This window comes from Neomonachus schauinslandi, chromosome 3, assembly GCF_002201575.2.
Source record: "Neomonachus schauinslandi chromosome 3, ASM220157v2, whole genome shotgun sequence".
Taxonomy (NCBI): domain Eukaryota; kingdom Metazoa; phylum Chordata; class Mammalia; order Carnivora; family Phocidae; genus Neomonachus; species Neomonachus schauinslandi.
The window spans coordinates 99,518,971-99,544,659 of NC_058405.1; the positions used below are offsets into that span (position 1 = coordinate 99,518,971).

A 25,689-nucleotide genomic window follows, 5' to 3' on the forward strand; every position below is an offset into this window, starting at 1 on the left:
ATCAAGCAATAATCTTTTATCACCTCACTACACTATCACCCCATGTCCCTAGGTCAAAAGCAAGTTTTTCAATATGTTAGAGCATGTGCTTGGGTTTTAAAATTTTTTCCCTGCAAATTCTTTTATTCTACACTGTTCCAAAGCAATTAAATAATAGAGTAATTTCAAACTATCCTAGTATGACTAGTGAAAAAACATTTTCAAAACTCCAGGGATGGAAAATAAATGATCTTTTTTTTAAAAAAATTTTTATTTATTTTAGAGAGAGAGAGAGAGAGAGAGAAGGAGCAGGGAAGGAAAAGAGGGAGAGGGACAAGCAGACCCCGTGCTGAGCATGGAGCCTGAGGTGGGGCTTGATCTCATGACCCTGAGATCATGACCTGAGCCGAAACCAAGAGTTGGACACTTAACTGACTGAGCCACCCACGTGTCCCATGATCTAACATTTTTTGAGCATATATTGATGTCACATTCAATGTCATGTTTAATCTTCACCACAACACCATTCGGTAGCTATCAGGGCCCACCCACCCCCTTTCCCATATGAGAAAACTGAGGCTTTGAAAAATTCTTTCACCACTCGAGGTCCCCGAGCAGATGAGTGCAGGTCTGATGGAAGACTCTTCTCAGGGACAACAGCAGTTTTCCTGTGGCTGCTACAACCGAGCACCACAAACTGAGGGCCTTAAATAACAGAAATGTATTCTCTCACAGCTCTGGAAGTTAGAAGTTCAAAATCAAGGTGTGGGCAGGCCCATGCTCCCTCGGAAACCTGTAGGGCAGAATCCCTCCCTGCGTCTTTGAGCTGCTGGTGTTTGCCAACAATCCTTGGGGTTCCTCGGCTTGTAGGTGCATGCCTCTGAACCCTGCCCCTGCTGTCAGGTGGCCATTGTCCTCCTGTGCCCTTCTGCCTCTTCCTACACGGACTCCAGTCATATGGGAGTTAGAGCTGAAAAGACCCTTTTTCCCAATCAGGTCACACTGTGTAGTAGTCGGGGTTAGGATTTCAATATATGGTGGAGGGACACATTTCTACCCGTAACATGGACCAAAGAAGACTACACTCCTTCCTCTGACACACCCTGCCCACAGCGGCACGGCCCGTTGATGTCATGCCTGTGTCATGGAAGGTTTTAGATGAACTTTCCGTGACTGTGAAGGCAAGTCTCCTCTGCCTTCAGGCAAAACTATTCAAGGCACAGGAGCTCAGGTCCCGCTATCAAGACTCTCTGCCTTCTACACACTGGCTCTCAGCAGTTACTGGGGGACTCTCGGAAATTAAGTATTCATCCAGGTCAGGTTCTGCTCTTGAGTTAAAATACACTCAAGAGCTTTGTAAGGTTAAGATCGTAGAAAGATGTGGAGGAAATACGGTTCACTTTCCCAGAGTCCCCGATCGAATGCCCATGAGAAGAGGGGGAGACATGGTACTAGCTCACTGTGTTCCTGGTATAACTCATTGCCTTTGCCATCGCTTCGATCAGACACCAAAAGCAAATTGCCAATACGCCATTTCTTGACTGAATCAATTACTTCTCTTTTTCTTTTTCAATTTCTGGAGCTGTTACAAGAATGTTGCTGAGACCAATAATCAAAAGCCATCCCGTCGACTGATAGTTTTCAGACCAAGGCACTTGGCTTGGCAAACGGGGAACGGGGGGGAGGAATAAAAATCAGAGCAAGGACCCTGCATGGGTGAGAACCAGTGTGCCCCATTTATTTCGCATGAGGAGATACGCAAGGATTTATGCCTCTCTAAGAATATCTACTCCGGAGCTCTCAAATTTGCTTTCCAATATGCTGCTGAGCATCATACCATTTGGAGGTACATTTGGAACAAGTGAACAACCTCCCAGGCTGTGTTTTTGCCTCAGTGTTGCAGAACTTCAAGCCTGTAAAGGTGAACAGCCTCCCATCTGCCTCCACCTCTCCATCTCAGCGAGCTCACGGATGGCCCAAGGAGACAGCTGGGACTGGGGAGCATTCACAGGCCTCCCACCTGTGCTGCAATCATGCAAAATGTCAGAGGCCCCCAGTGAGTGTCAAGCTGTACCTCCCCGTGGCAAGCAGCCCGGTGGCCCTCCACAGCTGATGGCAGCGGGAAGCTGTACTTCCCGGGGCCGAAAATGGTACAGAAGGCTGACAATGGCAGACACAAGCGTGAAATGCCCCGTGTCACCTGGCCTTGCCAAGTTCCTCCTATACTCATTTCTCCCATGCCTGCCACCTCCGGCACCTCCTTCCTTCCCTCAGTATCTTGCTCTCATTTCCAAGTCCCGTGGACTTTGAGTAACAACATTGTTTTTAAAAAATGGATTAAAAATGATCAAAGTACCTAAAGAGTCACTGTCCAATATGGGAGCCACATGTGACGATTTACAGTTCAATTCATTTAAATTAAATCAAGCTAGGAACCGAGCCACAGAGCCAATGTTCCATGGCCCCACGTGGGTAAGGGTCTGAGGACACTGGACGGTGCAGCTACAGAACGCATCCGTGGCTGCAGAGAGTTCTACGGGGCTGCTCGGGTCTACAGGATAGGAAGAGCAGACCTCCTCCCTTTCTTCTGTCCCCCGTCCCCCCTTCCTGAGGCGAGCCTGCTGTCAGTCTGCTCTGTATCCTTGCGAGAGTTTTTATATGCCTCAGCAGTGTGCGCGGATGCAAACCTCTATTGTTAAACCAATGAGAAAAGACCCTAACACTATTTTGCTGCACGCTTTCTTCACCTAAGGACGCTTGGCGATCACAGTGTAAGTGTACAAATAGTGCTTCATTTTTGCAGTGGCCTCAGGGCAACCTGCAGTCACCAGGACAATTGTCACCACCCCACCCTTCTAGCCACGCTCCTCATTGTCTCCTTGCTCCCTTCCTTCCCCAGAACACTTTCATCCTATCCCAGTGACCACATCCTCAGGCTTTTTCCAACTCTTGCCCTCACCTCTTGGCCTAATAAAAACCTGGCTGCTCCCCGGGAAAGCTGCCTTCCCTACGTGTTCTCTCTCAAGCACATTCACAAAGCCTCCCTTCCTCGTGCTGAATTCCAGACCAGTCCTCCAGCTTTTCCCCTCGACACTCACAGGCACCGTCAGAGTGAACCACCTGCTATAACTCTTTGCATCAGCCCCCACCTCCTGGCCCCTCTCCTTTAGTGACTGAGGACAGCAGAACCTGCTTCACTGCGTTCATCTCCTTGAATTCTGCAAGTATTCCTTCCATCCCAGATGGGGCACCCAGCCACTACCTGGCATGACACACGTCCCTGACCTTTGGTTCGCACCCTACCTCAGCCACCCACTCCCAGCCTACATCCATACCAATAAAAGAACGACCCATGAAATGCTGGATTTTAGCATTTCACTCTCAGATTAGTGCCGCACACCCATGACCGGCTCCCTAAGCGAGCAAGATTTCTCACCCCTGAAGACCGTTTGTTAACCTTACCGTGGCCATCATGCGCTAAGTGAAAGAAGTCAGTCACGGAAGAACATAAACTCTCTGATTCTACTTATTTGAGGTACCTAGAGTAATCAATTCAGAGAAACAAAATAGAATTGTGGTTGCAAAGGGCTGGGGGAGAGGGACACGGGTAGCTGTTTAATAAGTATAAAGCTTCAGTTTTGCATGAAGAAGTTCTGGGGACTCTGTTCACAACCATATATGAATAGATTTAATACTACTGAGCCATATACTTAAAACGTTTAAGATGGTAAATTCAATGTTATGTATTTTTTACCAGAGGAAAGGAAAAAAATGCAAAACAAAACCACTGAGGCTACACTCTGTAGTTGGCTATCTTAACAACTGAGGTGTATAATGCAGTACTCTGTGGTGGTGTTAAAAGCATCCTCTCTTCCTCTGGGCATCAAACGCCCTATCCCACGCAGCCAGCACACACAGCATCAGGGGGCAGGGCTGACGAAGCTCCCTCTCCTCCTCGCGCTGGCAATTCCGAGCTCAAGATTCTTTCTGAAGCTTAGAGTCAGAGTAGGACAAATTAGAGGAATTAACTAAGGACCAGTTGGGTATTTCCCCATTTATTATTCTCCAGCAACTAACTGAAAGCCAATAGTTTTTCTAGCCATGCCTCTCATAATTCATTCATGCTCATTAATATGCAAACATCAGTTTCTCAGCTGGCAATGATCCCATGAATTTTTAATTTACATGGGATGAGACAGAGATTAAAACTTTAAACTAAAGCCAACAATACAAAGGACTGTGGAGTGTCGTTTGAATCCCTACATTTAGACTCTCCAAATGAATTCACTGGCATCTTCATGTGAACTATCATCTGGGAATTACCAAAGCAACTCCTCTGTGAGTTTTTGTCCTTTGGGTATCAATAGAGAGATACATTTTTTTTAATGGTACCTGTTTGGGGATCAGTAAAAACAGTGAAACCAAAGACATTTGGTTCACACCCTACCTCAGCCACCCATTCCCAGCCCACATCCATACCAATACGAGAACCATCCGTGAAATGCTGGATCATCAATCTTTTGTCATCAATATTTTAATCTTGGAAAAACTCCAGGCTACCTGACAAATGCTCAGAGAGATCCCAACTCTATAGAAAAGCCACAATAATTTGTAGATTTGTGACTAATATGTAAGAAACTCATTTAAGCATAAAGGAAATCGGATTTTACTAAGCACATTAGAAGAGAGAAACTGAGAAACATGGAACTCAATTCCTTCTGGAATTGCAAATCAAATTCTGGATTAGTAATTCGAAAATACGAAAAGTCAGAAGGAAGAGCTTTGTCTTTTGAGGGCAAGGCCCAAAAGAATTATAATATAAGCCACATATGTAATTTTAAATATCTAAAAGCCACATTAGAAAAAGGAAACAGAAGTAAAATTAATCATAATAGGTTAATCCAATATATCCAAAATATTTTTTTAAGGTTTTATTTTTAAGTAATCTCTACACCCAACATGGGGCTTGGACTCATGAGTCTGGGACAAAGAGTCGCATGCTATACCAACTAAGCCAGCCAGGCACCCCATATCCAAAATATTCTTTTGTCAACGTGTAATCAGTATCTTTAAAATCATTAATAAAATGTCTACAGTCTTTTTTTTTTTTTTTACTAAGTCTATGGAATGTACTATTTTACACTTACAACAGCTCTTAGTTCGGACCAGCTACACGTAAGTGCTAAAATAGCCACCAGTGGCTACCGTACTGGAGAGTGCAACTATAGAACCAAAGAATTTATGTTCTCCTGACAGGAAAAGGACAACCTATCTCTAGGTTGTTCTCACTGTATTCCTCAAATAATTAGCCAGCAACAACTTGAGTTTTTGTATTAGCTATTCCCTTGGCTAGACTAGTACTAATTCAACTTCAATCATTATGATACCATCATTTGAAATTTTACAAAATCAACTTACTATAATTGTTTTCTTAACTTTTTTCAACCATCAATTGACTCACTTTTAAAACAATTAACCTTATCCTAAACAATATCATCTGTGATATCACAGATTCGACCCTTCATATGTGTTAAAAGAGCTAATGCACATTAAAATAAATACCTAACACTTCAAAGAAGTTTCTGTGCTCTACCTAAAGCCAACAGTGAAATAAAATTTGTTCTCATTCGTGAATCAGTTACAGCATTATCTTTCAAAAGCTTTCCATTTGGCACGTGCAACCCGAGATCTATTATTATCTGAGTCCCCTAGCACCTAACACTTGTATCTCAACACTTATACATTTTAAGTATGACATGGCATTCCCATCGAGACTACCTTCTGTCTGGGCACCGCCAGAAACACAGCAGGGGAGCATTTACTCATTTGTATTCAACTGTCCAAAAGCCACAGAGGTGGGATCAAACTCCTCCCTTAAGGACCAGTGGTGGCTCAGTCTCAGGGGAGCCCCCTTAATAATTCCTTAATAATTAATAATGATGGCAGCTAAGGTTTCCTGAACTACATGCCAAACACTGCTCTAAGTTATATGTGCATATATTGTTCTAATATACATAACATATATACTATATTACATATTGGGCATATATAATATATATAATAACCCTCTGAAGGAGGTGTTGTTTTCCTGCTTTTCCAGATGAGGAAACACGGCATAGAGCACTTAGCAGCTTCCTACAGTCACAGAGCTAGCAAGTGGTAGAGCTAAGATTCAAAGCCAAGAAATCTGACTCTGGGACCTGAGCTATTATCAGCCTGGAGATTACAAATGGAATAAAGAAGATGGAAGTTGGGAAAGCCATGTTTTATGGTCACAAACTCAAATTCCTCAAAGACAAGATCATCACCCAGAGGACGTAGAGACTGGGACAAGCCGTGTCCTCTAATACAGAGAGGAATGGAAGACAAGCAGGGTAATTTAGAATACCCTCAAGGTGTCTTCCAGAAATTACAGTGGAAAACTCATCTTAAAGCATGAGAACTCAAGAGAACAAAGATTCCACAAACACAAAAAGAACGAGGATGGAAGGATGGATGAACTGAAACACGGACAGATCAATGGACAGATGGACAGAAGGAGAGCCAGACAAATGAACACACAAACATTCCCTCCCGACTCAAGAGCAGAGAACAGGGTGAATTATAAAAGGGTACCCCATCTCTCCGACCATCCCAAAAGGGGCCTGTCATATGGCCGGTATCACCGCAGGCCCTCTCGAAGGCGATCTGGGTCCTCATTCTCATCCCTGGGACCAAAGCTGCAAGGAGAGCTACGCTGACAGCCTAATGATGTGGCCTTCCTTTGCAAGGGTGCCGCAGCCTGGAGGAAGAGAAAAATCCACTTACATGTACTCCCTGTGGGCAGAGTGTACAGCGGCAGCATTGCTGTAACGCCATAGGACAATCACCGAGGACAGGACGTCGAGGATGGCATCAAACTAGGAGAAGGAGACACGGCGTTAGTGTTTTCCAGAGTTAAGGCATGACTGTGAAGACACAAGACACAGAGGCTTGGAATCAGAGCCAGTGACTTCAGAGCATCTTTACGACAGACGCTCCTCCTCATCCTCATGGTGGGTGCTGGGAATCTGGAGCCGAGGCCACTGGACATGCCAGCCCGGTGGAAGGACCACAGCTCCTCCTCACCTCGCGCTGCTCCCACAGCCTGACAAAGCACACTCTGTGGTGCAGTGGGCTCTGCTCCCTGGGCCCTGGCTCCTAGCACTCTGGAGATATGGGGGGACTTACACTGTTCTCACACCTATCTCCCAGCAGGCAAAATCACTGCAGCATTTCCCCCTACATCCCAGGTAAAAGATTCAGGATAAGGATTCTGTGTGTCTGCCTCCCAGTGGGATGGTTCTACCTGAGGTTCGGGGTTAGAGTGGGCCACCCAAGGGTTCTGGGAACTCTGCTAACACTTCAAAATTGTATACAAAACTCAATGCTCTTGTTTGAATGAATGAGCGAATGTGTGAGGGACAGAGACAGAAGAAAGGGGAGAAAAGAGAGGTGTGTGTGGCGGGGGAGGTGGGGGGGGGTGGGTGTGTGTGCACGTGCGCACGCACCCATTTTTCTGGAGAGACTGTCCATACCTTTTGCAAAGGATTCTGAAAACAATCTACAACCTGCGAAACATTAAGTTCTCACAGCAAAGGGAAGAAGGGGGTTTGGGAACAGGAACACACGCCCTCAGGTACAGGAAACCCCGAAGCTACAGAGGAGGATGCTGGACCTCTCCAGATGAGTCACTGCACCCATCGCATTTTCAATCTGGAAAACTACAAGCACTAGCACTCTCTTGAAGGAATGTGGGGAGACTTCACCCAAGCTTTCAACATGCCTAGGCTGTAAAACATCCGAGACCTGTTTTCTCAGACCAATTCCCATCAGGAAGTAGGTCTGGGAGTCAGGTTACCCCTAATGGGACCGGAGACTGACTTGTCTAGTTCCGGCAGCCCCAATCCTAACCCCCAACACCTCTCTGCCTGCACCAGCAAATGCGTCTTCACTCCAGTGTGTGCCCACTTTCACACCTACAACCTTGAGGGAGAAAACCAGGCTGAAACCCCTCAAATATCTTCTCAACCAGGGGTGGAAAATGAGGTCCCCCTAATCTGTTCTGGAGACCTGTACGGCATCATCGCTGTTTACTTCCATGAAATTGTAATTGTTATGGAAGCTATTGCCATAAAAGCTTTGTCTGTCATGCTAAGCTCTCATCTGCTAACCACCCTCTGAACGGCGAGCCCAGGGTGAGATTCGTGAGCTCAGGAAAAACGTGCAAAACTTCATAAAAGTACATTTCAGGTTACTTACTGCAAACCCAAAAGCAGAGGCGCTGTACCTCATAACGGAGACAGCTAAAAAGAAAGAAAATATTATTCAGAATATTTTAAGACCTCATGGATATTTTCTCTCATTTCTGAGTATATTAGTATGGTCGACAGGGCCTTTTAAACATCCCTGGAAAAGTTCCCAGAGAATTAAGTTAAAAATTAACTGTACTTGTAACACCTACGAACTAAAACAGGTAAAGAGTGAAGTGAAAAGGTTGCAGACTCCACCGGCAACGTCCTCAAGCACCACAGGACATTTCATTTTCAGAATGAAAATGCCCAAGCACTTGTCAATCACACGGCTGCTAAGACTTTAAGAATTTAGCAATGGGGAACAGAGAGCTGGGAATCACATGAAACTATCAGAGCAAAAGTGCAACCATCCACTCTGTTCCCATCATAAGGTAATTAGTGGTGGTATCTACACGCACACGCCACTGCTAACACAGTTGAGAGAAATCTCTTGCCCATCAGAGCTGAAAATCCAGTGTAGGCCTCAAGGAAACTCTTTAGAAAAAACAATAGCAAATGATCCTAACCAAGAGATGTCTACAAATATAGATTGAACAGTTATAATTAAAATGTTTCTCCATATTCAAAAATCTATCTACCTTTTTTGGGGGGGGGGAGAGTTAACTGAGCAGTGCATTTGCCTAATTCTGTGATCTGTTCTGTGCCAAAGCAATGTCCAGCTTCAAAGACTGTTCTCGGCTTGACTTAATAAAGGCAGATCTCCAAACAAAAGCCATATTATCAAGCATGTGTCCACCCTCCAACAAAGAATGAAACCCTACCCAACTGGTCAGCAAAGCTTTGAAGCGGATTGTCCCAGGCACAGGTATGACCAACAACTGACTCATGGAGTAAGTGAGGTGTGGGTGTGGGGCATAGAGAGCAATACCCATTTGGACCCCCCACTCGGCTCACCCCATGTCCCTTCTCTGGAACCCATTCTCTGTCCTATCCATTAACATCCACGAATGGGCCCTGGACAGCCATGTTGTGCTTTGTACCCCTGCCCCCAGCCGTAATGGGGTCATGTGACTCAATGTGAACCAAGCATATTTCATTTTCTGTGAAAAAGGAATTGAGACCAAGAGTCTAGTTGGTCAATTAATGTTGTCAGAAGTGACACCTGTGAACACGGAAGTGGAGTTGGCCATCGCCTGCTGTACACACTGAGGAGCAAAGAGACAAGCACGGGGTAAACACAACTCTCGGGCAAGGGAGCCACTAGCTTCTTAACGTTTCCTGGGAGCCAGCCACATTCCAGACCGCAGGCTGTGTAAGGCAAATGCAACTCATTAAATTCCTGACCGTCTCTGGTTCTTACAAAAAGCTGTCCCAGTTATCCCTGCTGTCGCTCTTATGGGCAGGGGGAGGGAGAAGGGCAGAGCCAGCTGTATGCGGTGACGGGCTGGAGCTTTCATGGGCACCACAGCGGTGGTGGTGCAAAGGGGCCCTGGATCTTCCCAAAGGACTCAACTCACAGGCCACGCAGACATGGGCAAAAAAAGGCAGGAGGTCCTCTGAGGGGTTGCCCTGAGCACCAAGATAAACTAGAGGATGCTGGGCCTGACTTTGCACTCAGGACTCAGGAACTCGTTACATAAGCTTCATAAAATTTTATAGAAACAAGTATTGGGTTTGTTTTGTTTTGTTTTTGTTTTTGTTTTACATTACAGCCTGTTTTTACAGTATCTTAGCTGTGTGCCTTTTGTGGGTTCCTTCTTTATCAGCAGTGGAAACTTTTTAACTCCTACTAACATCCTGCACAGACCCTCACTACATACAGCAGGTAAGGAAGAGCAGCCTGCGCCAGAGCTCTGGCACTGTGTCTCCCCAGCCCGTCTGGCCCGGGCACCATGGAAGGGAGAGCACAATGGAGCAAGCGTTCCACCGGCCAACCCAGAAGGCCACCTGCTTTCCAAGAGGTAAACCGTTTCTTTAAAAAGCTTTAATCAAAAAATAAAAAAACAAAATAAAATAGCTTGACTCAGTTATTTGGTAATACCAGACAGTTGCACAGTGGACTAGAGATTTCAGAGAGGTGTACACCCAGTTGATTATATGGAGAAACACAAGGAACTTTATCTTAGAGACTCTGGAATCCAACAAAAGAGATGGCCATTGGTGGTGGATTTCCCTGACTCAAATGGAGTCAGTGTCCATAATTTCAAACCCTCTCAGAATTATACAGAAAGTTCTGCTTGTGTGAGGGATTCCAGCCTGCCCAGTGGATCAATAGCTTAGAGCACAAGTGGAATATTAGTATTGTTCTATCCCCCCAGGCACCAAGGAAAAAGTGAGCAAGAGGGCTCCAGGTTAACCCAGAGTCCTTCACAGAAGGGAAGGACGAACATGTATCATTTACTTATAAATTGCCCCTATCCAATCTCCTTGATAAGATGGGAAGGGAGAAGATGGGAAGGGAGAAAATGCCAAAAATTGCATGGGGAGTCCAGGGTACACTGAAGGGCCCTTGACGAGGCCTTGGCTCAGACAGCTTCTCATTGCGAGCAGTTTCCACTTGGAGAACACGGGCCTGGGCCAGGATGACCCAAGGGAGGGATTACAAGGCAGGTACTCCTGGAGCCACGGACGTACTTGGCTGAGGGGAGCTGAAAGCCACCAGAGATCCGACAAAAGTCTAGCAGTGCCTTTAAGGCAGGTGCACATCCCACACTGGATGACAGATAAGGACCCTTTCGACCTCGGAATTATGCTGCCAGCCAGCAAGGTGCACGGAGACGGGCAGAGGGGCAGCCGTGAAGCCGAGCTCTCTTGCCAAGACTGCTCTGGGTCAAGGCCAGGGCCACAGAGCTGCAGGAAATGAAGCCACTGCGGCTGTCAGCTGGCGGTGCGGGGCCTGTATGACAAATGCCACTGCTCCTCTGGAATGGAGTGCCCAACGGTCAGAAGCCTCCAAATTCATCCGGAGAGCACAGCCAGGGAAATTTTCAAGAACCCTCCTGCTCCTCCCATTTAGAACCTGTCTCTACCACTCGTATTTTAAACATGTACTCCGGCAGCCAGTGGCCACCAAGAGCCCACGAGGCATGCAATTACAGGCCATCAGAGCCTCATTCCCCAGGGAGCTGAGGCCAGGGGTTTCTCCTCCTCACGGCCCTCTCCCTTTCCATGGTGAGAGTGGCAGCAGACTGCCATCTGATGAGGCTGGCCTCACACATCCAAAAATGCATGCTTCGGCTATGGGACTGGGCGCCTTCATTTTCTGTGCTTTTTTCCTTCCCTACTAGGGCGCAGAGTCCCTAAAATGTTCCTAAGTAAAATGAAGATCTGCAGTTTGGGAGCCTGCCCGGCATCCATCCCCCATTTAGACAAGAGCACCCTGAGTCTCCTCTGGGGAGAGCTACCTCCCCTGCCCTCAGAGGTTGTGGTTTGGGTGGGATGACATCATCACCCCCACTCTCCTATATCCTTGTCCTACAGCCAGAGTTAAAGATTCAAGGGTGCCACAATTCAACGTGAGCCAGTGAGAACCTGTCCTGAGTTTTTGCTAAAAATACTGGGAAGGGGATGTCTTTCTAAGATGGGACTGTACAGTTGGTAGCATGAAAACAGGAGCTACAAAATGCAATTTTGCCTTAAATGGGGAGAAGCTGCCTCACAATGAAGCCAACAGAGGAAAGCATGGATGAAGGATAAGAGACACAAATCAGACCCCTGATAACATGGACTGAATCTCTGGAATCAGCCCTACCTGCAGTCTACCCCTGTAGTTTTCAAATACATCAGCCAAGAATTTCCTTTAATATGCTCAAGCCAGTTTGAGTTGAGTTCATATCACTTGCAGCCATGAGTCTTAATACCATTTACCTTGTCCAGTAACCCCATGTCCCAAAAATCTTCTTTCAGTGCTTAAGAAATAGAAAAACACTTTATACACAAACGATTCACCGTAGGTTTATGTAATTTATAATAGCAAAACACTGGATGCCATTTACATGTCCAGCAGTAGGGTGATGATTAAAGTCCAGTCCATTAAAAAAATAAGCTATATGTAAGGTATTTCAAAGTGTTGACCAAAGGTACGTTTAGTCAATGCTTATGTGAGCTCATGAGTTAGAATAATGATAGTGATAATAAACACAGGTGGTATGATTAGCACCATCAGCACTGGGTGCCATGGAAAAGGACGGGACTAGGTCAGGAGGCATTCTGGCTAGCACAGGTGCACACTTAATGGGGAGGTCAGCGGAGGTTTCACTGAGTAGGTGACATGTGAGCAAAGACTCGGAGGAGGTGAGGGAGTGAGCCATGCAGTCACCTGGAGGAAGAACCTTCCAGATCATGGGAATGGTCAGTGCAAAGGCCCTGAGGTGGAACGTCTGGTATGTGTGAAGCCATTTTGCCTGAAGCAAAAAGGAGCAAGAGGAAAGTTATGTGACATAATAGATTTCCTTGCTGCTTGAGCAAAAAAAATGATGTAGAAAAGGGCAAGATCCAAGATAAAACGTGATATAACTAGCTTTACAGTACAACCATGTTTTTAAAATGCATTGTAAACAACTAGAAGAAAAAATAAAAGCAACTCAAATGATAACAGTTGTCAATCTGTGGTGGGTGGGGATATTTGAGTGGATTTCTTTCCTTTCTGGTTTTTGGGGGTTTTTTGTTTTTTGTATTTTCCACATTTTCTACAACCACCGTACATGATCATTCAAACCAGAAAAAAGAAATCCATTCTATTTGGGGGGAAAAAAAAATTAGCCAACTCCTAACAACATAGCCAAAGATCTCAAACAGAAGAGCAGAAATCAGATTTATGCTGCACATCGGGGAATAGGCTGCAGTGTTTCTGGCTAACGGGAGCACATACTAACATCCACATCTTTTTTTTTTTAAATGTTTTATTTATTTATTCATGAGCGTCAGAGAGACAGAGAGAGAGAGAGAGGCAGAGGCAGAGGGAGAAGCAGGCTCCCCGCCTAGCAGGGAGCCTGATGCGGAACTCGATCCCAGGACCCTGGGATCATGACCTGAGCCGAAGGCAGATGCTTAACCATCTGAGCCACCCAGGCGCCCTAACATCCACATCTTTATTATGGCTCAGTTTCTGAAATCCACGTCTCTGAGCCAGATCACCTACACAAGTGGGTCGCTAATGCCACAGAAGCACACAGGAGGGCCAGGCAAGCCAGGGTGTGGCACATAAGCAAAATGTCCCTCTCTGCGTAAGGGCCCTCCCGCCTCCCAGGTTTTTGCTTGTCCTACACTCTACTTTCATTTATGGGTCAAGGGAGTAATAACAGCTACACTCCCAGAAGCACACACACAACACAAGTCTTAAATAAATATTTATATGGGTCCGGTTTAAGACCAGACCTTCTTTAACTAAGTCACACTCAGGCCAGAAAGCCCATCAGCTGGAAACTCAAATTCAAACAGAAAGACAGCTGGAAGATGGAGTGGACCCAGGCAACCCATTGTCAGGACAAAGCCAAATGCAAATCACGCAGCTGAATAAGCAGCAAGCTTTGAGGGAGGGTTGGGGAGGTTCGAAGGGCCTTGGAAAATACACAGAGAGGGAGAGTGCCAGCAAGGAGACCGAGAGCCTTCAACAACGTCAAACAAAGAATGCCATTTCAACTGCAGGAGAGATTTACAGCAACAATGAGGTCCCATCTGTCATTCCCTCCTAAGTAAGGCAATAATTATCTTGAGCCTTAGCACTCTTTAGCAATACCCCAGGCCCTGTAACACCTCCGAGTTGCTAAATTATGTGGCCAGTAGAGCTCCGTTAATAAATCAATCCCACTTTAATTAGACCACCTCTGTCAGTCAGGCGCCTGGCAACCGCCTCGCCCACAGCCGGGTAACTGACCTAACTTGAGAAGCCTTTCCATCACCACCTTCATCACATTTACAGCAGCCTAGACAGAAGAGGTGGAGCTAAGAGGGGTCAAAATTAATTGGTTTATGTTCAACTCACTTCCACAGAACGTCTGGTAACTTCCAGACCCTCCCCAACTCCAACAAATTATACTTCAATAATCTGTGAAAGGATGCTGAATTCAGTCACCACTGCAGGAAAAGAAGGAGAAGCAGTTTGAAAAACAAATCAAAATGGCTTCACCCATTAGACTCCTCATCCTCCGCTACAGCATAGTGCCTTGACTTTGCATTTTACTGGTCTAGACCAGAATTTGCAAAAGGGCCCCCTGAGGATAAAATTTCAAAGTTTTTGTTTGACCTACACAGTACTATTCTAATATCAGAATTGGCTACCACTATTTTTAAATCACGGGACTTCACAGATTAAAACAAAGAGGTACACCCGACTATTTGATGGATCTGGAAAACCCGAGACTTGCTGGCATGGAGCTGTTCCCTTCTCCAGCAGTGCCCATGCTGTGTCTGGTTGGGGCACGCACCGTTGGCCACCTGTCTCCCCTGCCGCATCGGGCCCAGCTGGCCTCCCTCACCTGCTGGCCACCTCTGGTCTCTAGCTGGCCCAGTAAGCTTCAGTTTGGGACTTTAGATGCAGCCCATGAGCAGCGTAAGGGAAAGGACAGTAGCTTCATCTCCATATCTGCAGTTCTCAGCAAAATGCCTGCTGGACAGTCATTGTGCTGCGTGGACGGTAGCCTCCAATGTTTCCTACTGTAAGGCCTGGCTCTCAGCAAATTGCAATTATCTGTACCACGGGCCAGGTGCTCAAAGCCTGTATCATTCTTGGAGAGTTTCTGCAGAGCCAAGAACCATTAGTTAGTCTCAGGGAGGCTATAGACGTTGCCCACCCACCCTCCAGGGCTCTGCCAGCCTACAAGGAAGCAAACCCTTGCCAAGACCCCAGCCCTGGTTACCCAACTTTTATGAATGTTTATGGACTATCTTCAGTCAAGTAAACGATTTCCCCTCACTCGTTGGTACGTTGACTCTAAAGAGTCTCACTGGCCAGAATAAATAGTAAGAGCATGGTTCTTGCTTAATATCAAGTACATATTTTCCATCACATGAAATTTTACTCCTCCCTGTGCTATATGGTTCCCTGTGATGCCAGCACAGCTCTCAGGAAAGTAGTCTATTGCCTGTGGGCAACAGGTGTGGCTGGGCATCCTCAGACTACACTCAGCTCCTGTCCTAGCAACCCACCCTGTCCAGACCAACATGAGCAGCCTGAGCTCACCAATCATTCTTTCACTCAACAAATGTTTATTGAGCATCTACTACATGCCACATACAATTGTGTCAAGCTGGGGATACCACGGTTACTTGCTCAACGATGTGATGAAATATGCCTCTGAAAGCCCTAACTATCCCTTAATCACAGAACACTATTTTTGTCTAGTAAATAAAGCATTCATTTAATAGAAAACAGAGATGGGGCAAATTTCTATAACACAGAACCCTCACAGTTTGTCTTCTCTAGCCTTCTGTTCTGAGTGTGATTGCTGGGAATTATAAGCCTGAATGCTCACTCTCAGCCCATTCTTTCTAACTTGGCTCAGCACCTCTCCTCTACCACCCCAAACCCCCATCCCTACTGCCCTCACCTTGTACCACCCAGAAATGATCCTTGTCTTCCCCAACCAGCTTATGAAAACCTTAAGTCAGGGGTTACATTGTATTCAACTCTCTAACCCCAGGGCCTGTGACAGCACCAGCACACAGTTGGTGCTCAATAATTTCTTATTGAGCAATAAATGCTTGAGCAATCTCTAAACCTAATAGTAGTATCTGGTTTTTATTTAACATGCAATGAATAATTCATGCCAGAATCAGAAGCTAATGCTCTGGGTAATGAGAGCTGGCAATGGTGTGAATGTTGCCACCTAAGGCCATCCTTTGTCAGATCACTAAGACAGCCCTTCATCTGACCCCGCTGACACCATACCACACAATGACCTCTCTGGCTTAAAGAGTTGCTAAAGGAACTTTTTAAAAAGCAGAACACATCATGAAGAAAAGGAATACAATGACTAAGACTTCAAAGACTTGGCTTAAAGAAATGGTGCTGGATAAATATTTACTCAGTGGAGCTGAATCAAACTCATTAGAAGACCATCAGCATTATTACTTGGAGAATAAAAGCCAAACATGGAGGAATAAAGACCTTTTCTCCCCTCCCTTCCTACCGCTCTCCTCTATAAAACCCACCAAAGCAATGAGAAGCATGGGCCACTAGTGAAAGAATATAATGCTCAAAGAAACTAGCAAATGGTCAACCTCAAACCCCCAATTATAAAGAAAATTTACAAATACATTAAAATTTACCTTACACTGAGGAAGATGTTGAGAGCTGATAACATACCTGCATCAAATATTAGGCAGAGCTCAGAGTGTTCCACAATTGATGCTACTACCATCAAGAGCCCAAACAATTAGCCCTTAGAGGCGTAACAAGTTTGGGAGTAGCAGCATCCACTCCTGAACCCTTTCCTCAGAATCCACACACCAGAGAGCAAGGAAGGTGAAACCAAAGAAGTGCTCAGCCACCCACAAGTGTAAGAATCAGGCAGCTGGAAAACCAATGGCATTTTCAACGAGAAGAGCAGAGGTTTTGCACAGTCAACCAGGCAGTCTTCCCTCGCTCACAAGGAAGCAAGATGATCGCTGAGGTAGACTATCAAGATCAGAGGTAAAGCACCCTGAGGAAAGATACTCAGAGCTGCATGCTGCTCCTTTCTGGCCCCCAGGTCTCTATAAAGCCCTGATTTTTGAATAGTGAGGTATCGGCAAACTGGCAGACAGAACCAGGGAACCAAAGAGAATTAAGATGTGCATTCAGCGGGCGCCTGGGTGGCTCAGTTGGTTAAGCGAATGCCTTCGGCTGTCATGATCCTGGAGTCCCTGGATCGAAACCCGCATCGGGCTCCCTGCTCGGCAGGGAGTCTGCTTTGTCCTCTGACCCTATCCCCTCTCATGTGTTCTCTCTCTCTCATTCTCTCTCTCTCAAATAAATAAATAAAATCTTTAAAAAAAAAAAAAAGATGTGCATTCAGCAAACGTAAGGCTATCAGGCACTAAGTCATTACCCAAGTACCAGTTATTTCCTGAGTAGCCACCAACAGTGAGAAAATTCAATTTTAACAAGATACCATTTTGAACAGATCAAATACCTAGAAATAAACAAATGAAAAATGTGTAAGACCTTTACCTAGAAAAACAATAAAACATTATCGAGAGAAATTAAAGAAGACTAAACATATGGAGGGATATACAATGTTCATGGGTGACAAGACTTGATATTAGCAACCAAAATTCTAGCAGGGTTTTTTGGTTGTTGTTTAGTATTATCTTAGCTACTCTTGACTCTTCACATTCCACTTAAGCTCGAAAATAATCTTAATCTCCTACAAAAAACCTGGAAGACAGTCACCACCAGATGCCAAGATTTATTTCAAAGTTTCAGTAATTGAGAGAGAATAGTACTGGCCTAAGGATAAACAAAAAGACCACAGAACAAAATCAGATCCACACACAGATGGTCACTTGGTTTGTAACAAAGGCACTCCTGAAGAACACTGGGGAAAAGAAAGGTCTTTCAATAAATGGTACTGGGACATTGACTCTACCTCACACCATACACACACACACAAACAAAAAAAACAACTGGGGATGAGCTGTAGGTATATATGATAAGTACAAAATAATCCAGTAGATATCTGAAATACAATATGGGAGAATATCTTCATAATCGTGGGGAAAGAAAAAGATTTCTTAAAAAGCACATAAAAGCAAAAATCATAAAGGGAAAGATCAGTAAATTAAACTACATTAAAAGACCCCACTGAAAGAGCAAAACAGCAAGCCAGGGAGAGGAAGAAGATATTTACAATACTAATAACTACCAGTGGACTGTATCCAGAATATATAAAGAAGTCTTCCAAATCAATAAGACGGAAACAACCCAAAAGGAAAATGCGCAGAGGTAACAAGCTTCTTGTGAAAATGATACACAAATGACCAAGAAACATATGAAAATATGCTCAACTTCATTAACAACCAGGGAAAATAAAATTAAAATCACAAAGAGATACCACTATACAAGAAAAAAGGCTGACCATTTCAAATGTTAGCATGGATGTATTCCAACTGGAACTCTTAAAAACTGCTAGTGGAAGTGTAAGTTGGTACAAACACTTTAGAAAACTGGTTGCCAATATCTGTAAAAGAATTATCATACTCTATGCCCCAGCCATTCCACTCCTAGATATATACCCCAAAGAAATGCATACATATGGATGAGAAGACGCTTATAAAACCATCCAGAGCAGCATAATTCAGACATGTTTCATAACTGTCACAACTGGAAACAATCCAAATGTTCAACAGTTGCATGGGTAAATTGGTGGTATCTTCATCCAATGGAATTCCATACAACAGTAACAATAAATAAGTTATAGCTACTTATAATTACATGTGTGAATCCCAACAAATAATGATAAAGGGAAAGGAAGGAAAACAAAGCATTCACTGAACAGATGATCTATTTATGATTCTGTCTGTATAACATTTGAAAACAGACCAAGCAATGCAGGGTGGTAGAATTACAGGATATGCTTACCTCTGGAGAAGGGAGGAGTGACTGGGAGGGGACAGGAGAAGGGCTTCTCAAGTGAAAAGGTGAGTGAGTATGAGTGGTGGTTACATATGTATGTTCATTTTGTGAAAATTCATCAAACTAAAATTTTGATCTGTGCATTCTTCTGGATGTCTATTATACTTTAGTTTTTTAAAAAAGAATACTTACAAATCAGCATTTTTTTTTAAGATTTTATTTATTTAGGGCGCCTGGGTGGCTCAGTTGGTTAAGCGACTGCCTTCGGCTCAGGTCATGATCCTGGAGTCCCAGGATCGAGTCCCGCATCGGGCTCCCTGCTCGGCAGGGAGTCTGCTTCTCCCTCTGACCCTCCCCCCTCTCATGCTCTATCTCATTCTCTCTCAAATGAATAAATAAAATCTTTAAAAAAAAAAATTTTATTTATTTATTTGACAGAGAGAGAGCATAAGCAGGGGGAGCAGCAGAGGGAGAGGGAGAAGCAGGCTCCCCGCCGAGCAGGGAGCCCGATGCGGGGCTCGATCCCAGGACCCTGGGACCATGACCTGAGCCGAAGGCAGATGCTTAACCGACTGAGCCACCCAGGCGCCCCATTACAAATCAGCATTTTTAAAAAAAAGAACCCCAAGGGCCTAAAATATAAGAAAAGATATGAACTAGCAATTTCAGAAAAAGAATCTAAAACGGCCAAGAGGGCAAAATTCGATAAAAGAAAACTTCAGGAGCACCTGGGTGGCTCAGTCAGTTGAGTGTCTAGCTCTTGGTTTCAGCTTAGGTCATGATCTCAGGGTTGTGAGATTGAGCCCTGTGTCAGGCTCTGTGCTCAGCGGAGAGCCTGCTTGAAGATTCTCTCCCCCTGCCCCTCCTTCCCTCTAAAATAAATAAATCTTTTTAAAAAAGAAAAAGAAAACATAAGTTCTATTTCACCTATCGGAATGGCAAAATAAAAGAACTTTTTAAATGCCAAGTGTTGGTGAGGGTTAGTGAGGGGATACAAATCCTCTCATTCGGTGCCAATGGGAAAACCTCTTCAATGGTAAACTTGGAAATGTTTAACAAAATGTAAGACACACATCTATTGAACCCAGCAGTTCTAGTTTGAGAAACATACTCTATATACTGGCACAGGGGCAGAAAAAATACATACAAGAGTGTTTATTACAGATGTGGAACAGTGAAACATTAACCACGTAGACATCCATTCATAAGGGAGTGATTTAATAAGGTATCGTACATTCATACTATGGAATGATACCATTAAATTCTTTTTTTTTTTTAAGATTTTATTTATTTATTTGACAGAGAGAGACACAGCGAGAGAGGGAACACAAGCAGGGGGAGTGGGAGAGGGAGAAGCAGGCTCCCCGCGGAGCAGGGAGCCCGACGCGGGGCTTGATCCCAGGACCCTGGGATCACGACCTGAGCTGAAGGCAGACGCTTAACGGCTGAGCCACCCAGGCGCCCCAATACCATTAAATTCTTGAAAAGATTTGTCGTGATGCAAGATGTAATGAGTGACTAAAGCAAGGCAGGGGACAGAGTGATTATTAAAGCTTGTGTGTGTGTGTATAGAAATAAATACACACATATGCAGACAGAATGTCAGGAAAGTTATGCAACCTGTGGATGATGATCACCTCAGAAAGGACTGGGAGTGGAGGTGGGAAGGATGTCCTCATTTCACTGCATATCCTTATGTATGCTTTGGTTTTCTTACTCTATGTATGTGCCGGCATGTACTTCCGAGGTGGAGATAGAGGTTCATGTGCCACAACCAAGGAAAGAAGCCTAACCACTTCAGATGTGGCCACCGTGAATCAGTTATCATGTTGTTGCCTGCCATCGTGGGCTTAAACTGGATTTGGCCAAAAAGGGCTTGTGCAGACAGAGATCTAAGCGACTGCCATTTTAGGCTACCTGGGCCTACTCTCCAGGAAAAAATCAAATAGATCTACAATTTGTCAACATCCACAAAATAAAATAGCTGGAGCTCACCCAAAATTAAGGTCCCCACAATAGCACCTTTCTCCATTTGCAACAAAATGTTTCCTTTCTAGTTGGGCCTGATGCTAATGAAGAATCAAAAGGAGGAACAAATGCAAATATTCTCAATGACACGACTGTCCTGGACGTTCCCTGGGTAGGTACAAAGGTCAGAAAACTTATTTTGCGATGATTAAGTAGGTCAGGTCTCTACTCAACTACATTGCCTCATTTGTTAGGGTTTGAAAACTTCTATGCTCTCTTTTTTAAAGACTACTATCAGACCTGAGGTAGTTAATTGCATAACCTTAGCATTCTCATCACTTAAAATAATAAAACTAGACCCAAATAAGATTTGTAATAGAATAAGGTAATTTACTCAACAAATGATTTACTCAAAATGATTCATTTTGTTTGAAAGTTTGTGTTAGCTGATGTACTCTGGGGTTCCCAAGGTCTATTATGTTCCAGTAAAGTATCACCAACTTTCATTAACCTTGAGCATGAGTCGTTATAGCCTACCAAAATGCAGAAACAAGAATAAAAGGAAAGAAATTTTGAGTCTCGTTTCTAAGTCAACAAATGCATTAGCTACAGCATGTGCCCTGTGAGCATTCTAAAGGGAGGAGAATATACAACAGCAAAGACAAGACATCATCGGATCCATCGTACAATCAATACAACTTCAAAAGAGAAGCCTGGGGATCAGTCACAGGAACAAATATGGAAGCTACAACCCTCCAAAGTGAAATTATAGAGACACCATGATGTCACTAAGCCAAAGACCCATAGAGCAGCCGGTTACACTGATAAAAATGACCTGAACTGAGCTCTTACAGGATGTTATAGATAGAAAGCTATGATTTTCGGCATTTTACATGAACTAGGACAATCTCCCAGTGATATTGAACTATAAATCAAAGATGAATCAGTGCTGATGTCCTCAAAAGAAAATAAAAGTAAAGAGTCATGGTTTTTCTTGATCCTATGACAATAATTCTTCCCTGATAGGATCAACTTTATTTCCTCTCAGTGCTCATAAATAACTCATAACTAGGCATCAGGACAGTGAATTCAACATTGCTGAACTAGGCCATGGTTGGCCCATCCAGCACAAAGTTCTTCAAAATTATTCCTCAGAACACTGTAAGTTTAAACTGTACCTACACTGTTGAGATCCCATAGTGATTCTCACCCGATATTCCACCTCATCTCAGTCAGAGCAACTTCGTTCTCACCTCTGTTAAGAATTAGGGTTCTGTCAAAATCTAACTGCAAGGATTCGGTTAAAAACAACACTGGAAAAACACTTACATGAACGAAGACTCCCCACCCACATCAACAAGGAGGATGGTCTTCACACTATATACCATCCTTTGTAGGTAGGACTAGTGTTCTAACCCCAATCACATCCCCAGTCCCTGGCCCAGATCAAGTCTCTAATATAATTACTGCCCATCAGGAAAGTAAGGCCATATTCTGGTTCCATACTCAGAGATGGTCCTCAGAGATGTCCATCAGCTACCACCAACCAACTGGACCACAAAACTCAACTTCGTGGATATTAGGCATCCCTTTCCTGGGATCCTCACAGACACATACACTAGACAGCTGTTTTTGTTCATTCTGCTTTCTTCTTCTGGTGAAAGAAATCTTCTTTTGGGGGCTCTTTTCCATCTCAAGAGGGGTACCCTGCTTTCAGTGACAATGCAAGGCCACCATATATTGAAGAGCTGGCCTGAGAATGAAGCTGACATGGAAGGAAGGTGAGAGGAGAGAAAAGGAAGGAGGCAGAAAGGAGACAAACGGAATTCTGACAACTTCACGTGAGGCCATGGATCCTGCCAGTTGTATTCTATAGTATGTTCTCATTTATTTTGCTTAAACTAATATGAGGGCTTTCTATTGTTTGTGTCTGGAACACCCTTGACAGCTACAACATACGTGCGTCTCTTTCAATCAGAACACTCAATGCTAAGGCTCACGCTCCTCCCCCCACTCACGCTGGCTTCACTTCAGAGATAAATTAGGAATCAATTCACAGGAGGATTTCTTCAAACAATAAGCTCCCCTCAAATTATAAATAGCCTCAGTCTTAAGAATCCAATTATATCCAATTCAACAACATAGGAAGACACACAATAGGTAAAATATACAGCTAACAGGATAAAGGATAAAATGATACTGCCTAGTTACTGTCTCACTTTGCACTGACTCTTTCTCCCTTGTGTTTATTTTCTTACAGTCGAAAGCACACATCTAATGCCCAACTAGGCTATGGTTTGACGATAGAACAAGGGGATTTCTGCCAGTTCACTCTCACTGTCCTCTACCATGACCTTGTCTCACTACCAAGTTAAGGGGGGAAAAAGCCTAAGGTAGTAAAATAATTTTTACTCAGAAAAAAAAAAAAAAAAAAGATTTTGACTTTATACATTTTCAGAGAGTCTTAGAGTATCCATGTCAGAAGTCCTCGAGACCACCTCCCGGTCTGGTGATTCACCAGAAGAGCTCACAGAAATCAGCATCAAAATGCCCCTGGCTGAGATTTATTACAGCAAAAGGATACAAAGCCAAATCGGGGAAGGGAAAAGGTGCATGAAGTGAAATACAGAGAAGGCAAGGCATAAGCTTTCAAGAGTCCTCTCCCAGAGAATCCAGGAAGCATGTGTTTAATTCTTCCAGCAACAAGTTGTGACAACATGTACCAAGTGTTGTCTACCAGGGAAGCTCATTAGAGAGTCAGCACCCAGGGATTTTATCAGGGGCTCATCACGTAAGAACCTTCTGTCTAGCACATACCAAAATTCCGGATTCCCAGAAGGCAAGCAGGTGTTCAGCATAAACCACATTGCTCGTACAGAGAGTTTAGGCTCATTGAGCCACTCTTACCATTGAGAGAAAGTTTAATACCAGTGTAGAAAACCGTTGACTAGCCAAGTTCCTACATGCCACCCAAAGACGAACGCTGCCAGCAGGCGTTTCCAAGGAGAGGCAGCGTGCACCTGCTGTGGGCACGCGTGGTCTGCACAGGACCAAAGCTTAATTCCTCACAGTAAGGTGAGAGCTGAGCCCTGAGACATGGAGTGGCTTGCCCAAAATCACACGGCACAGCTACAACTCGCACCCAGGTCTCCAGATTCGCAGAGAGGGTAAGATACCGACACCCTCACCCTCAGCTTCCAGACACACGCACACGCATCTTCCAGGGAAGTTCGCTTCGGAGGCTGCAAACGAAGACGACACCAAGGCAGCTGTGATTCTCAGTCCACAACCTCTCCGTGGCAACATTAATTATATCCATCGGCTGAAAGTTTCACTAACGAACTAAGTATAACGTTTAAGATCCTACCACTATGCCTCCTCTCAGAAAAAGACACCTTTCCAACTCAATTTAATTTAAAACTCCAAGCTCATTATCACTTTAATTAAAATCATACATTTTCACTTAAAGCTAGAAGAGTCCTCAGAGGTGGTCTATCAAGTCCAATATCTTTATTTAACAGAAAAAGCACTGGGGGTCCAGACAGGGAAGCAACGTGACCGAGGCCGCATCATCGACACGTGCCACAGTCCTGCTCTCCCCATCTTCAGTCACATGCCTTCCCTGTGCATCTTGTTGTCCTACCGGGCCCGGCTCAGAGCTCAGAAGACCATAGGCTTATTATAGGCCCGTGAGTGCTTAAGGATCTGAAATGTATTCCTCTTCATGACCTGTGCAGGGAAGTCCATACAGCCCTGCAAAAAGCCAATATTCTTCAAATAAGAGAGCTAATAAAAACGCTGCACTGGAGCAGATTTCATAGGACTTTTAGATGCTATTTGTATGCATTCTCTTTTAAATATTCACAATTACCCAGACGCACAACACAGTGCTGAATCTGCCAAGATTCAACGTGCCCGAGATATCTCCACCCCACAGATGAAGCCACTGGATGGACCACCAAGGGGCCTTCCACACCCCGTCCAGCTCCTGAGCAAGCCGTGCACGTGCACATGAAAGAACAATATGGGGCTTATTTACATGGTCAGAGGAAACAGCGATTGTAGGCTTCCCAGCACGTTACCATTACTACACCACACAAAGAGAGCAAGCCACAAAAGCTCGTGAAGACCAGTTATTGCTCTTCAGAACAGATTCTCATTGTACGCAATCCAGCAACTGGAAAAACCCAAAAGAGGAGAATGTTTCCATCGTCTAATATGAAATACACGTCAAATTTAAAAACTGATGGGTTGAAGGAACTCAGTCTAAAAGGTGACACTTGGGCGCCTGGGTGGCTCAGATGGTTAGGCGACTGCCTTCGGCTCAGGTCATGATCCTGGAGTCCCGGGATCGAGTCCCGCATCGGGCTCCCTGCTCAGCGGGGGGGGTCTGCTTCCCCCTCTGCCCTCTTCCCTCTCGTGCTGTCTCTCATTCTCTCTCTCTCTCAAATAAATAAATAAAATCTTTAAAAGGTGACACTCAAGGTGTATGAGAAAAGTGGAAACCCAGTGCTTCTCAACTGGGGGTATGGTGGCCTCCCAGGAGCCATCTGGCAACCTCTGCAGACCACTGCCTGTTGTCACAGCTGGGGGAGAGGGCAGATACTACCAGCACCTTGTGCGTAGAGGCCAGGGATGCTGCTAAGCATCCTATGATGCACAGGACAGCCTCCACAAGAAAAATGATCTGGCCCAAAGTATCAAAAGTACCAAGGTTGAGAAGCCCTGCTTTCAAGAGATAAAGGCCAATTCATGTCTGGATAAACTGAGAATTTTGTACTGTTTTAAGTGTTAAGTACAATGATACATAAATTAAATTCAAACAATAAACTTGCATTAAAGTCATAATTCAATTAACCAGAGGATTCCAGATGCTGTAAATTTTAGAGTTTTAGATTGTTTATTTCACTCTTT

General features: G+C 44.5%; 1 protein-coding gene across 1 annotated transcript in view; it reads right to left on the reverse strand.

The window, feature by feature from the left end:
* The window catches only part of TMEM163 (transmembrane protein 163), a 222,520-nt gene that overhangs the window by 79,232 nt on the left and 117,599 nt on the right, over positions 1 to 25,689 (reverse strand). The window contains exons 3-4 of the mRNA XM_021695880.1: positions 8,260 to 8,303; positions 6,787 to 6,878 (exon numbers count right to left, since the gene is read on the reverse strand). Of these exons, the coding sequence (XP_021551555.1) occupies positions 6,787 to 6,878; positions 8,260 to 8,303 (136 nt within the window). The remainder of the gene's footprint in view (positions 1 to 6,786; positions 6,879 to 8,259; positions 8,304 to 25,689) is intronic.